This window comes from Lutzomyia longipalpis, chromosome 2 (genome assembly GCF_024334085.1).
Source record: "Lutzomyia longipalpis isolate SR_M1_2022 chromosome 2, ASM2433408v1".
In the NCBI taxonomy this organism is placed as follows: Eukaryota; Metazoa; Arthropoda; class Insecta; order Diptera; family Psychodidae; genus Lutzomyia; species Lutzomyia longipalpis.
In genome coordinates this window covers 8338794-8352134 of record NC_074708.1, presented here as the reverse complement: position 1 = coordinate 8352134, position 13341 = coordinate 8338794, and the positions used below count along the sequence as shown (strand labels likewise).

Sequence of the window (13341 nt, the reverse complement as noted above, 5' to 3'; positions counted from 1 at the left end):
CACGGAATCATCCCCTAAAAATCCTCTTTTCGGGGGTCAATAGCTTTCAAAAAATAACGACAATTTAAGGGATTTTCCAACCTTTTCCACAATGAAAATTCTTTTCACTAGCTTTTCCAGCATTTTCTTTTATTTTGCAAGAGTATAAGGATAAGTCAATCATAACGCGTCCAGTTATAAGAGTTGGTGTCCCACAACGTGTAGAAGTTTGTTTATGCGTTGCAATGCGATTTGTGAGCAGAATTAGTAGAATTTGATTTTTTTGTGAAATTCGGCAATTTGGTGGATAAAAATGGTCATATCTCTGGTTCTATAAGACCTACAGAAATTTTTTGATTAGTTTTGGAAAGGTATTAAAACAGGCTATAAATTGAGATAAATTTCAATAATTTTCAAGGTCACCTCCAGAACACAAAATGAAGATTTTTTGTTTTACAAGAACATTTTTTGGCATTTTTCGTCTTGAAGAAATGGTTTAAGAAGTTTTTGATGTTCTAGAAAGTTGTAGAGTTTTGCAAAACCTTTAATTTGATACCAAGTTGAGCGAAATCGGACAAGCAGTTCAAGAGATATGGTTCTTAGAACTTTTCAAATTCAAGAATTTTTCAAATGGCTATATCTTCTAAACGGCGACATAGATTTTCTTCATTTTCGGACTGAAGAAAGATATTGAGTCAGGCTACAACATATCCAAATTTAAAGGAAAACGATAACAGATGTTGGGAGATATGGCCCCTTAAAGTTAGGCAATTTTTGTTTTCGATTTTAGCGCCTCTTGCGGATGTTTTTGAAACTTGGAATGTTCTAGACTGTTGTAGGGCTTCTCAATACCTTTCATTTGATACCAAAATGGTCAAAATCGGTCAAGCCGTTCTCGAGTTATATCGAAAAAACACTTTTTGCTTTAGGCCGCCATATTTGCTAAACCGCTTGACCGATTTTCAAGTATGAATTGTTGATGAAAACGTCTCACTGAGCCCTACAACATACTAAAATTTCAGACCTCTAGCTATAAGGGAAGTGGTTGACGGTATTTCAAAATGGCGGACGGCGGCCATCTTGGATTTTGAAAATGCGAAAAAATGAAATTTTACACCCACATTTCTATAGAAAACTTCAAACCGGAAGTCTCTATCAGTTACCGTTCTCGAACTATAAGGCAAAGTTTGGGCGACCGGCAGGACGGCCGGCAGGCCGGCAGGCCGGCAGGCCGGCCGGCCGGATCAAAAATTTTCCACCATAATTTTCGTAATGTGGGATGTCTAAAACGTGCTCATACCAAGTTTGAGCCCGATCTGAGGTGGTCGGTTTTTCCGACGATTACAATACTTGGTGTTGGCCACGAAGTGGAACACCAACTAATAAGGATTGTATAAATTTGCAGAATCAGTCGATATTTTTCATGTGACCTGCACATACTGAAGAAAACTCCGAGAAAACTGGAAAAATCCCACAAAAGATTTCCTTTTCAGCCTTTTCTTAACTCCTATTGTGACGATTTCCATCCCCCCGGCGAACTTCATCCTTGAACTCATCCATCCTTCGAGCTCTCGCCAGGTAATCCACATCATCTGCCTCCTGGAGTTTTTCCTTTTCAATTTCCTCCAGCTCATCATCCTCCACAGTCATATTCTGCAGTGATTTCTGCTTTTGCTCCGGAGGTGCTTTCGAGGGGTCCGGGAAAATTCCCTCAGCCACACGTTGATCGTAGAAATCCTGCACTGTCATTGTGGGTAGGCTCGGATAGCCACGCCCGTAGACTGCCTGCTGCACGGCATCCCGTGTAATAATTACCGGCTTCAGCGGTGGTCCCCGTGGGGGTGGTTTAGCCTCTTCCCGACCACCCATTTTGCTGCCAAACTCCAACATTTGCTTCTCCATCGCCACACTGGCGAGATCATCTTCACATTCCATCGCACACGATTTGAGTGTCTTCACGTAGAATCCCTCTGCTGATCCTCATCAATATCCTCCCGATCCATGGCTACCTTTAGCTCTGCTATTCTCTCCTGAAGCTCCTTCTTTTGCCTGAATTTCTGCATCTTTGCATTCCTTCCCTCTGCCATGCGCATCAGCATTGCCATTTCACCCCCAGGGCCGTCTCCCCCTCCATTTGTGGACTTTACCAGCTGCTGGGGTATCCCTTCGGCTAGACCGTAGTCAGCACAGCGCTTCAGGAAGTCCGTGTAGTAGACTTCAGCAGCATTCACAATCTCTCCGCGATCTCCGCCGCAGAGTTTTTGTGTTAGTTGTGCAAGGAAATAGGGCAGGAGGAGGTACTTTAGGTGATCCGTGGGAATCTCCTCGTATCGCTCATTCGAGCTGAACATCCCAATAGCACTAACCAATCGTGTTGCATCTTCAAACAATTTCATACACTTCCGGATCTCAGCCTATTTTTGGGAAAATTAATTAAAAATTAATCTTAAATCATTTTGGTAAATTATCAAGGAAGAGCAGAAGAATTACCTGAAACTCTGGGCTATTGGTGGGATCAGTTCTTTTATCGAGATTCTGCAGGGATGTGTGTCCTTCCTGGAAAATATCATTCAGAGACCGAGACATTTGCTCATCTTCTCCCTCCAAACTGGACATTCTGACTCTTATTTCTTCACTTCCGGTACTCCTGGGAATTCCTCCGCTTCTGGACAGAACACTTGCTTCTTAAAACTCGGTCAAAAGATCGAAAAAACGATGGAAAATGAGAAAATATCGGGATAAGATTTATTTTTATTTTCCTTGCGCAATATTTTGACAAACTATTCATTCGTGCGTCCCACGCTGCGCTTCAATTTTGTGACAATTTGAGACACTTTCTGGGACACTTTGATGGTAAATGTTGAGAATCATCAGGCGGCTTTATTCCCAAAATCTCCAATCATTTCCGTTAATCCAACTCATTCAGCCCCACTCAAGGTACTCCGCGTCCCAAACAGGTAAATTCCATTCACCAACGTCCCACCCACGCCATCCACTTGCATTTCAACGCAAGAAGTTACCGTAGGAAGTGCTGGAAGCATTCCATCTGGTTTCACGTGCAATTCCAATTTGAAATCATTTCATTGCATTTTGCAGTGATTTATAAATTCTCTGCAATTGATCCCATTGTTACCTCATTGTGAGTCTCTCTTCTTGTTTAACTCTTTTGTAGTTTACTTGGCTAAATACGGTGTTAAAAGTATGCCACTGCGGTATCCGGATGCTCGTCGTGATTCCTCCAATGTGGAGGAATTTTTCGGCTCAAAAATCATCGATCACTACAGATGGCTCGAGGATCCGGATTCCCCTGAAACGGAGGCCTTTGTGAAGGCACAAAATGAGATTTCTCAACCATTTTTGGAGAACAATGACGAATGGAAGGTGATCAATGAGAAGCTCACCAAGCTGTGGAACTATCCTCGTTACAGCTGCCCCACCAAGTATGGGAATCGTTACTTCTTCAGTCACAACACAGGGCTTCAGAATCAAAAGTAAGAATAATTCTCTGAGAGCAGGGAACGTCATTTAATGAGAATTTCTCTTCCACAGTGTCCTGTACACAATGACTTCCCTCGATGGGGAACCCAAAGTCTTCCTGGATCCCAACACCCTGTCTGAGGATGGGACAATTGCCCTCAGTGGCTCTTCCTTTTCCGAAGATGGCAAATACTTTGCCTATGGGTTGAGTGAAAGTGGATCCGATTGGATTAAAATTAAGATCAGGGACGTGGAGAGTGGTCAAGATTTCCCCGAAGTCCTCGAAAAGGTGAAATTCTCCTCAATAGAATGGACCCTGGACGGAAAGGGAATCTTCTATGGGCGATACCCAACGCAAGAGGGCAAAACCGATGGGTCGGAAACACTCATGAATGAACATCAGAAACTCTACTACCATCGTGTTGGGCAGCCCCAATCCGAGGACGTTCTCGTGGCGGAATTCCCGGAAAATCCATCCTACCGAATGTGAGTCAATTTCCAACAATTTTTTACTTCTTTTAATTAAAATCCATTCAATCGTGAAAATTCTGTCCTTCACGATTCTTTGCTAATTTTATGACTTTACAAATTAATTCTATTCTCATTTACAAGACTTTTACTGCCTTCTAATGAATCATAAATAGATATTTGAAAAGACAATAAATCTCAGAGATGATTTCCTTTCAAATTGAATTGATTTGTTTGCGCTACAGTCACGTTTATGAATTTTTTAATAAGTCGTGACTCGTTGAAATCATTCTTTTAAATGACTTTGTAAGGAAAAGAATGGGAAAAGTCAATCATAACGCGTCCAGTTATAAGAGTTGGTGTCCCACAACGTGTAGAAGTTTGTTTATGCGTTGTAATGCGATTTGTGAGCAGAATTAGTAGACAAATTTGATTTTTTTGTAAAATTCGGCAATTTGATGGATAAAAATGGTCATATCTCTGGTTCTATAAGACCTACAGAAATTTCTTGATTAGTTTTGGAAAGGTATTAATACAGGCTATAAATTGACATAAATTTCAATAATTTTCAAGGTCACCTCCAGAACACAAAATGGCGGATTTTTGTTTTACTAAAACAGTTTTTGGCATTTTTTGTTTCGAAGGAATGGATCTAGAGGTCTCTGATGTTCTAGAAAGTTGTAGAGAATTACAAAACCTTTAATTTAATACTAAGATGAGCAAAATCGGTCAAGCAGTGCAGGAGATATGGCTCTTAGAACTTTTCAAATTCAAGAATTTTTCAAATGACTATATCTTCTAAACGGCGACATAGAATTTCTTCATTTTTGGACTGGTGCAAGATTATTAGTCCTGCTACAACATATCAAAATTTAAAAGATTTGCCTAATGGGGATTCGGAGATATTGCCCCTTAAAGTTAGGCAATTTTTGTTTTTAGCGCCTCTTGCGGCCATTTTTGAAACTTAAAATGTTTTAAACAGTTGTAGGGCTTCGCAATACCTTTCATTTGATACCAAGATGGTCAAAATCGGTCAAGCCGTTCTCGAGTTATATCGAAAAAACACCTTTTGCATTGGGCCGCCATATTTGCTAAACGGCTTGACCGATTTTCAAGTATGAATTATCGATGAAAACGTCTCACTGAGCTTTACAACATATTAAAATTTCAGACCTCTAGCTATAAGGGAAGTGGTTAACAGTACGGTGGACGGCGGCCATCTTGAATTTTGAAAATGCGAAAAAATGAAATTTTACACCCACATTTCTATAGAAAACTTCAAACCGGAAGTCTATCTGTTACCGTTCTCAAGCTATAAGGGAAAGTTTGGCGCACCGGCAGGACGGCAGGCCGGATCAAACGTTTTCCACCACCATATTTGGAAAGTGGGTTGTCTGAAACGTGCTCATACTAAGTTTGAGCCCGATCTGAGGTGGTCGGAAAATCCGACGATTACAATACTTGGTGTTGGCCACGAAGTGGAACACCAACTAATATTTCTAAAAAGACTTCCGGTTTAGAACAAATCAATAAATAAAATAATTTCAGGAAGAAAAATGCAAAAATTCTTCTCTTTCAGTGGTGCTGTTGTGTCCGACTGTGGCAAATACCTCATCTTGCTCATTGTAAAAGACTGCCGAGACAATTTGGTGTACTTTGCCGACTTGGAGGGTGCAGGTACCATCACGGGGAAGTTGGAGCTTAAGCAGATAATTCACAAATTTGAATCTGACTATGAGTACGTGGCCAATACGGGCTCCAAAGTTGTCTTCCGGACAAACAAAAATGCCCCCAATTACCACTTAATTGTCATTGATTTCAACAATCCGGCCGAGGAGAAGTGGGAGGTGCTCGTGAAGGAGCACGAAACGGATGTGTTGGACTGGGTGGAATGTGTGGATGGGAATAAATTAATTCTTGGCTACATTCACGACGTCAAGACGCAGCTGCAGGTGCACTCCCTGGAGACGGGGCAGCTCATCCGGCAATTCCCACTTGATATTGGAACAATTGTTGGTTGCTCAGGCAGGAAGTGCTCCTCGGAGATCTTCTTCCAGTTTGTCTCATTCCTCACACCGGGTGTCATCTATCACTTTGACTTTGCGGCCGAAGGGAAGGAGCCAACGGTGTTCCGGGAGTGTAAAATTCAACTGGAGGACTTCCGACCCGATGACTACTGCATTGAGCAAATCTTCTATCCAAGTCGCGACGGTACGAAGATTCCCATGTTTATTGTGCGCAAGAATACGCCGGAACTCACACCACGTCCGTGCCTTCTGTACGGCTATGGGGGCTTCAACATCAGCATCCAGCCCACCTTTAGTATCACCGGACTCATGTTTGTGGATCACTTCAATGGGGTATTGGCCTTCCCGAATATTCGCGGGGGCGGTGAGTACGGGGAGAAGTGGCACAATGCTGGGCGTCTGCTAAACAAGCAGAATGTCTTTGATGACTTCCAAGCAGCTGCAGAGTACCTCACGGCCAATGGGTACACCACAAAGCCCCAGCTGGCCATTCAGGGTGGCTCCAATGGGGGTCTCCTCGTTGGGGCGTGCCTCCTCCAGCGACCAGACCTCTTTGGGGCTGCTGTGGCACAAGTTGGTGTCCTGGACATGCTGCGCTTTCACAAATTCACAATTGGGCACGCCTGGATCAGTGACTACGGCGATCCCGGCAAGAAGGAGCACTTTGACAATCTCATCAAGTATTCCCCATTGCACAATATCAAAGCACCCGCCGATGAGGCACATCAGTATCCGGCCACGCTCATTCTCACGGCTGATCACGACGATCGCGTGAGTCCACTGCACAGCCTCAAGTTTGCCGCCACCATTCAGTACGCCGTGCGTGACTGTGAGAATCAGAAGAATCCCATTCTCTTGCGTGTCTATAGTAAGGCAGGACACGGAGCGGGGAAGCCCACTACAAAAAAGGTAAAAATTTCTTGAATGAATTTTAACACAAAAAAAAGGAGTTTACCCGTATTGTATGTAAAATTTTAGCTTTCGGAGAAACAATGTAACCTTGTGGAGATTTTTTCTTGCCATTGAGAGGAAATTTTCCTTCATAAACCAAAAAAAAAAAAAAAAAAACAGTTAATTTTCCTTCCAGAGCTTTCGGCTCCCTCTGAACCTTCCTTATGGGCTACAGAGAGAATTTTTCTTTATTTATACAAATTCTGAGAAAATTTTCTCAGTTTTTCTTTTTATTCTGGGGATTAGCAGAGAAAAACTGACGAAGATTTGCTGAAAAATTCAAAAAATGACGTCACAATTGCGTATTTTTTGACTCTTTACAAAAAGCCTGTTTTTCCTTCCTCAGAGTAGATAAGTTCCCTTAGTTCTCTTTACAATGCAAGTAATCAATGCAAGACTTCTTCGAAGGTTTTCGACAAATTATTTATGATTAAAAGAGACAAAAAACTCAATAGTGACGTCATTGTTTGCATTTTTGAGCAAATCTTTTCTGAGTTTTCTCTGCCAATCTCAGAGTGGAAAATGGAAAGATTCTTTAGCTATTTATTAATATTTTTCTGATTATCTACAAGCTTATGTGGCTTAATATTTTTCCCCGAGAGAGGATTTCTCATACAAAAGCGAATAAACTCCTTTAAATTTGCAAATTCGGCAAATTCATAAATAAAATTAACTTTTTCTTTTAAATATCTTTCAGATTGAGGAAGTAACTGACATCTTAACGTTCCTCAGCAAAAGTCTTCAGGTTGGAAAGTGAGCAAAAAAAAAATAAATCAGTGGCCCCCATGAGGGACGTGCCAGTATTTTCCCACAATCATGGTGTGAGGAAAAAATTGCCATAATAAACACTTTTGCAGTGAATTTGCATTCAATTTCTATTAACGCATATCGCGTGCATTTTGTATTTTATCAAAAATTGAACAGCTTTTGAAGAATTATTATGAGAATAAAGAGAGAGAAAATGAAAATGTCTTTGAGTTCGTTTTTTTTCACATTCACCTGATTCCCTTATCGCCATGATGTCATCGTACCTGATAAGATTGAATGAGAAAGAGTTGTGTGTGAAGATTGGTGGATAAAATGAGGTGCTTTCAGTTGCACAGAAAACGTCGCAGAGTTTGCTAAAAAATAAAGAGAGCTCAAAAGAAGTGAGAGAAAAAAGGGCGAAAAGTGATGAAAATGTGATTTTTCACAATGAGGACAATCTTTGTGGTTCTTTTTGCAACATTTTCCGTGTCAGTGGCGGGAAATTGTGAGTTCAGCCGTGTGAATTTCAGAGAGAAAGCCACATGTCGCAGCGGAAAGCTCATTGAGCCGTACGTTTCGGTGAAAAGCACAACCGAAATACTCGATCTCAGCGGCAATGCCATTTCCACACTCAACAACAATGCCTTCTACTACGTACCCATTGTGATGAACCTCAGCCTGGCACACAATACCATCCACACAATCTTCCTGGATGCCTTTGCGGGCTTGCCACACCTGAAGATGCTCAATTTATCACACAACTTCCTCGAGACCTTCGATAGGCGTATTGTGGAGAAGAATACGGATTTGCTGGTGCTCGATTTGTCAGAGAATAATTTTATCAACCTCAATGGAGAACCCTTCCTTATCAGCACGTCGCTGGAAGTAAGATAAACCAACACTACAACACCACTACAAGAGCTTAATAAAAAAAAATTTATGATCAATTTGCAGGAGCTTCACATGAGAAACTCCAAATTGGTGCATCTCGTGGAGCTTTTCAATGAACTCCCAAAGCTCAAACGACTCGAATTGGGCGGGAATCTCCTTTTCTCCGTCAACCCACAGAGCTTTTTCACCCTCACGGGGTTGCAGTATGTGAATTTGCAGCACAATTCCTACCTTAAATGTGACTCAACGCTGCAGAATTTAATTGAATGGTTCACAGCAAAAGATATCGAGTATGAGACATTCAAATGCGGTGAGTAAAATCATTTTTAACTTTTTTTTGGTAAAGGTGTGTCGGTGAGAGGAAGAGAGATATTTATTTCGCAAATATTGATAATTTTCTTGGTCAGATAAAGTACCTAAGAAATGATACAAAATCGACCTAAATTGATCAAAGTTTGTTCTTAATCAAATTATTGAAGAAACAGGACTTTACCGGATTTGTTCGAGAAATTCTCAAATGAGAATGCAAGAAAAGACAATTAAATTCTGAAAAATGATCATAAAGAAACTTCTAAAAAATATAATATTAGTAATTAGGATCAATGGGAAAAGCGTGAAAATTCGCTTTGAAAAGTTTTTTTTACACTGATTGAAACATAGGAAAGACCTTCTTATTGTATTTCCTCAATTTATTTTACCGTGCGACGTTTCGAGGGCGTGGGTATCCCTCTTCTTCGGGCCTACATAAAATATGTTTACAAAACATTATCAGAAATAGAACCCACAATAAATAATAAAGAAGGTGTATAGAAAGTTCCGAATTCTCCCTTTAGATTTTTCGCTTTTCAGGTTGCTTTAGGACAAGTTTATTCCTTAGACCCCATTCTATCCTAAACGTTGGAATTATTCGTCAATTCCTCTTGGAAAATGTGAAAAAAAAATTTTTCTACTTTTTATAACTTCTTTTATCTATTGCGAATTAGTCTTTAGAGCGTATCGCAAATACAGTGAATAGAATTAATGAAAAGTAGAAAAATATAAAAAAAATTAAGCTTTTCCACATTTTCCAAGATACATAGTTGAGAAAATCTTACTTATGAAGTTAAGAGAGGTCTCACACAAAAACCCGATTTCTAAAACTAATTATGGAAAAAAAATTAGCAAAAAATCTCAATTTTCCATTCTTTTAAAGAAATTTTCCTGATTTTCCCATCGATCTTTTATTTTATTTATTTCCTGAGTTCTCTTTAGTAATTATCTTTTAAGATTGAAAATTTTTTTTGAACATATTCCTTTGAGAATTTCTAGAACAAATCCAGTAAAGCCCTTTCATGAAGCAACTTTGAAAAAAAAACAAAGATTTTATATTATTAATCATTTTATTAAAGCTTTGTTTTTATAAGAACAAAGAAACAAAAGAAAATTAATAAATAATGAAAAGAAATAATTAATTTTCCTTCATAAATTTTCTTTTATAGTTTTCCCAAAGAAAAATAGCATGTTCGAGCGAATGGAGATGCTTCCCTCCCTGCCAGTTGACGAAGCATCCAAAGAAGATTCAGGGGAGTTAAGTGATCTCACTGATGAGTCAGAGAGCACTGAAAGTGACTACGATCTCCTCCTGCATCATCACAATCGAGCCTCAAAGCTCGATGAGATGTACAAAATGCATAATCAGCGAACATCCTTTCGGGATTGCCTGGAGATGAATGAGGAGTTTGTTTGTCATCTCCTTATGAATTGCAAAGAGGAGCAACCTACGAAGGACAAAGGTGCCCAGGAGGAGGAAAATCGGACTACTAAATACCTCCGGCATGCCTCGTTGATTCTCTTTGGTTTGGGAATCTTCCTGGGTACAATTGTGGGAGGAGTTTGCTCCTTGTTTTGTGCCAAAGTCTACAAGGACTGCGATGAGAATCTCACTGTGAGACGAGAACTGAGGTCCATTATTCGGGATGCTCGAGATGATTTCTGTGAGTTTTCTTCAGAGATTCTTTTTTAGGAGATCAATAAAGATCTTTTTTTTGTCTTTATCAGCTTCTTATCACGAAGCTTCTCGGTTGAATCATCCAGAAGAACCCCAGCAGCGGGAGGAAGCTCTACGGCAGCCAAGGCGCCCAAGGAGATGCACAAGACCAGCTCCGCAGCCTCCAGTGAATCATCACCGTGAACTTGTTGAGAGCAACAATGCTTTCCATGACTTCGTGACGGATCTCTTCTCACGCAGACGTCGTGGGCATTACTTGGAGACAATCCATCATCGTGGCACGAACCTCATACGCCAAATGAGCCGCAGTACGCTCAATCTCTTCCAGAGATCCACATCCCAGCGTGCATCAGCCCCTGCATCACCTTCATCACTTGAAGATATTCAGCTGGTGGACACAAACTATCGAGCCACCAGCTCTAGTGGTGGACGATCGGAGACTCCTCCTCCACCCTACAAGGAGTGCCTCGTGGTCAAATCTTGAAGTTTCTTTGACCAAAATAATCCCACAATCAAGAATTCGTTAGATTTAAGATTTTTTTTTGAGAATTTTGATAAATAAATTTAAAGCTTTAAGAGCTTTCAAAAAGCTTCTTTTTCTGCATTCATTGCTTCATAAAAAAAGCATTTAAAATTCAATTTGATTTATAATTTTCTTTTTATTTCATCGTTTGTACACAAATTTCACTTAAAGTTTGTTTTATAAGGAGAATTTCTACGGTTAAACGTACAAAAAAAAGAGAAGAAAAAAAACTAATTTATATCACAAACGGACCCCGTCCAAGAGCTTTCCGGGCATGTTGAGAAAAATCAATTGGATGGTGTTTCTTTTGCGAAGCGAGAACATTGCGACACCTCGTCCGGAATAATTATTTTAGGTATTATAGCAGCAGCTTATTGCCCAACTCGGGTGTACACACTTGGAAGGGGTTGTGGCGCAATGTGAGCTCAATTTTCCGTGTGGGTGAACTTTTGCTCGTAGTACACAACACGAGATTCATCCTTGTCCAGTCTCTCTGGGTCGGAGTTCTTGCGGTAGGTCACCTTGCGCTTGATGGTGCGCTTCTTGGGTAATTTCTGATCCAAACTCTCCTCGGGCTTGGGAGCTGCATCCACGGCCTTCTTGCGCTGCCTCAGCTTTGCCGCTCTCTCTGTGACCACCTCACTTGCCGATGAATCCTCCTCGTCGTCATAATCCTCCTCTTGTGCGGGCTTCTCCTGACCCTCAGGCTCCGCGTACTTCTTATTCTCCTCGTAGGTCACACGACTACTGCGTGGATTGGATTCAGATACATACATACATTCCTCATGGAGCACCCCATTGGGATCTTTGCACTCATAGCACGTGAGATCACCCTTCTTGCTCTTCTTGCACTTTGACCAATCGCGTGTCTTAAATTCCGCCAGAACTTCCTCCACATTCTTCTTGTGCTCATAATCCGGGAGGAATTCATACTCTGACTCACTCTTTAGTGCCTCCTTGGACTTCTTCCCATGTTGCTCCGGGAAGACATGACTGAAGTAATCTTCGTATGATTTTAGCTTTCCAAATGTTGGTTCCTGCTGTTGCTTCTTCTGTGGTCTCTCTTCTTCCTCATCCTCTTCTTCTTCCTCATCATCTTCACCACCATAGAGGTACGGATCGAGTCCTACAACATCCCTCTGTGGACGATTCTCATTGGACTTTTTTCCACCACCCCTGGAAGGGCTCCTTCGACGTGCAGGAGCTGCCACTAGGGCTGCATGTGTTGCCTCAGCTGGGATTGTCTTTGATGCCTTTGCTGGACGTCGTCGGGCAGCCCTCAAGCTTTCACTCTTCTTCTGCTTTGGGGCTGGCTCCTCCTCCGCCTCATCTTCATCCTCATCATCCTTGCTGTTGTACTTTCTCTCCTTGACAAATGCATACTTCTTGGCAGCTGGCTTTGAGGCATACGAGCACGATTCGGACTTAGCCCCAGATTTGGGATCGTGACAAACATGACATTCCATCTCTTCCTTCTGCACAACTTTGCAGTGTGATGGATTCTGCTGGATCTCCTTAGCTTGTTGTTCCGAAAGGGATTTAATCCGTTGATACTCATCCGAGGGATTGTACGATGATCCACCGTAGTTGTAATCATACGGACTACCCAATTCTTCGGCATCATCGTGACTCTGTACTTTGTAGTTGGCCTTCCGGGAACCCTTTCTGGGCTTCCTGGGTCCTGCCCTGGGTGCTTCCGTCTCATGTTCAGTCTCTTCATTCTCTTCACTTGATTTCAACGGAGCCGCAGCGGTGTATTTGTTGTAATCCCGTCCAAAATTCCTATCGAAGAACTCATCGTAGCTCCTGAGACTCCCTTCACGATCATTCTTCCCATATTTTTCCGTTGCACTACGGTACTGTCGCACCACGCGATCAGGTGACAAATAAAGGGGAAGATATGTGATTTTCGATTCAGATCCAAAGCTTTCCAGAGGGCTCTCAAAGCCATGTGCACGCTTCTGATCTTCCTCATCGTAGATCGTGTAGATTGATTGAGAACGACCAGCTCCACCACCTGCTTGGAACACCTCAAAATCCCTCTCATAGTCTCTATGCTGCTGCCCCAATGCACCGAGGCTCACCAGCAACACCTGCAGCCCCACAATCTTCATCCACTTTACAATCATCCTATGCAAACACGATCACACAGCGCACCAAACACTAAATGCACCCAGATCACCGTCGCCATCCATTTATACAGCCATTCCATCCAATCCACACGTCCCGTGTGTGAAATCATCTGGAAAATTGGCAAAAAGACACACAAACTCGCTACCGCGGAGTGGGCA

At 41.6% G+C, this 13341-nt stretch overlaps 4 protein-coding genes across 4 annotated transcripts; 2 read left to right on the top strand and 2 right to left on the bottom strand.

The window, feature by feature from the left end:
* Positions 1–108: 108 nt before the first annotated feature.
* On the bottom strand, positions 109–2769 carry LOC129789079 (immunoglobulin-binding protein 1). Its single transcript, XM_055825717.1, is given in 3 exon segments — positions 109–1946; positions 1949–2393; positions 2470–2769. Coding segments are annotated over 3 exon segments (1038 nt in total). The 5' UTR covers positions 2596–2769; the 3' UTR covers positions 109–1479.
* A 39-nt stretch (positions 2770–2808) lies between these two features.
* Positions 2809–7874, top strand: LOC129788980 (prolyl endopeptidase). Its single transcript, XM_055825538.1, has 5 exons — positions 2809–2936; positions 3152–3470; positions 3529–3942; positions 5504–6860; positions 7600–7874. Exons 1-5 carry the CDS (start codon positions 2837–2839, stop codon positions 7657–7659), a joined length of 2250 nt encoding a protein of 749 aa, XP_055681513.1. The 5' UTR covers positions 2809–2836; the 3' UTR covers positions 7660–7874.
* A 75-nt stretch (positions 7875–7949) lies between these two features.
* LOC129789018 (uncharacterized) lies at positions 7950–11117 on the top strand. Its single transcript, XM_055825624.1, has 4 exons — positions 7950–8534; positions 8604–8850; positions 10019–10513; positions 10578–11117. Exons 1-4 carry the CDS (start codon positions 8097–8099, stop codon positions 11009–11011), a joined length of 1614 nt encoding a protein of 537 aa, XP_055681599.1. The 5' UTR covers positions 7950–8096; the 3' UTR covers positions 11012–11117.
* A 66-nt stretch (positions 11118–11183) lies between these two features.
* Positions 11184–13321, bottom strand: LOC129789012 (neurofilament heavy polypeptide-like). Its single transcript, XM_055825612.1, has one exon. It carries the CDS (start codon positions 13177–13179, stop codon positions 11476–11478), a length of 1704 nt encoding a protein of 567 aa, XP_055681587.1. The 5' UTR covers positions 13180–13321; the 3' UTR covers positions 11184–11475.
* Between the last annotated feature and the right edge of the window lie 20 nt (positions 13322–13341).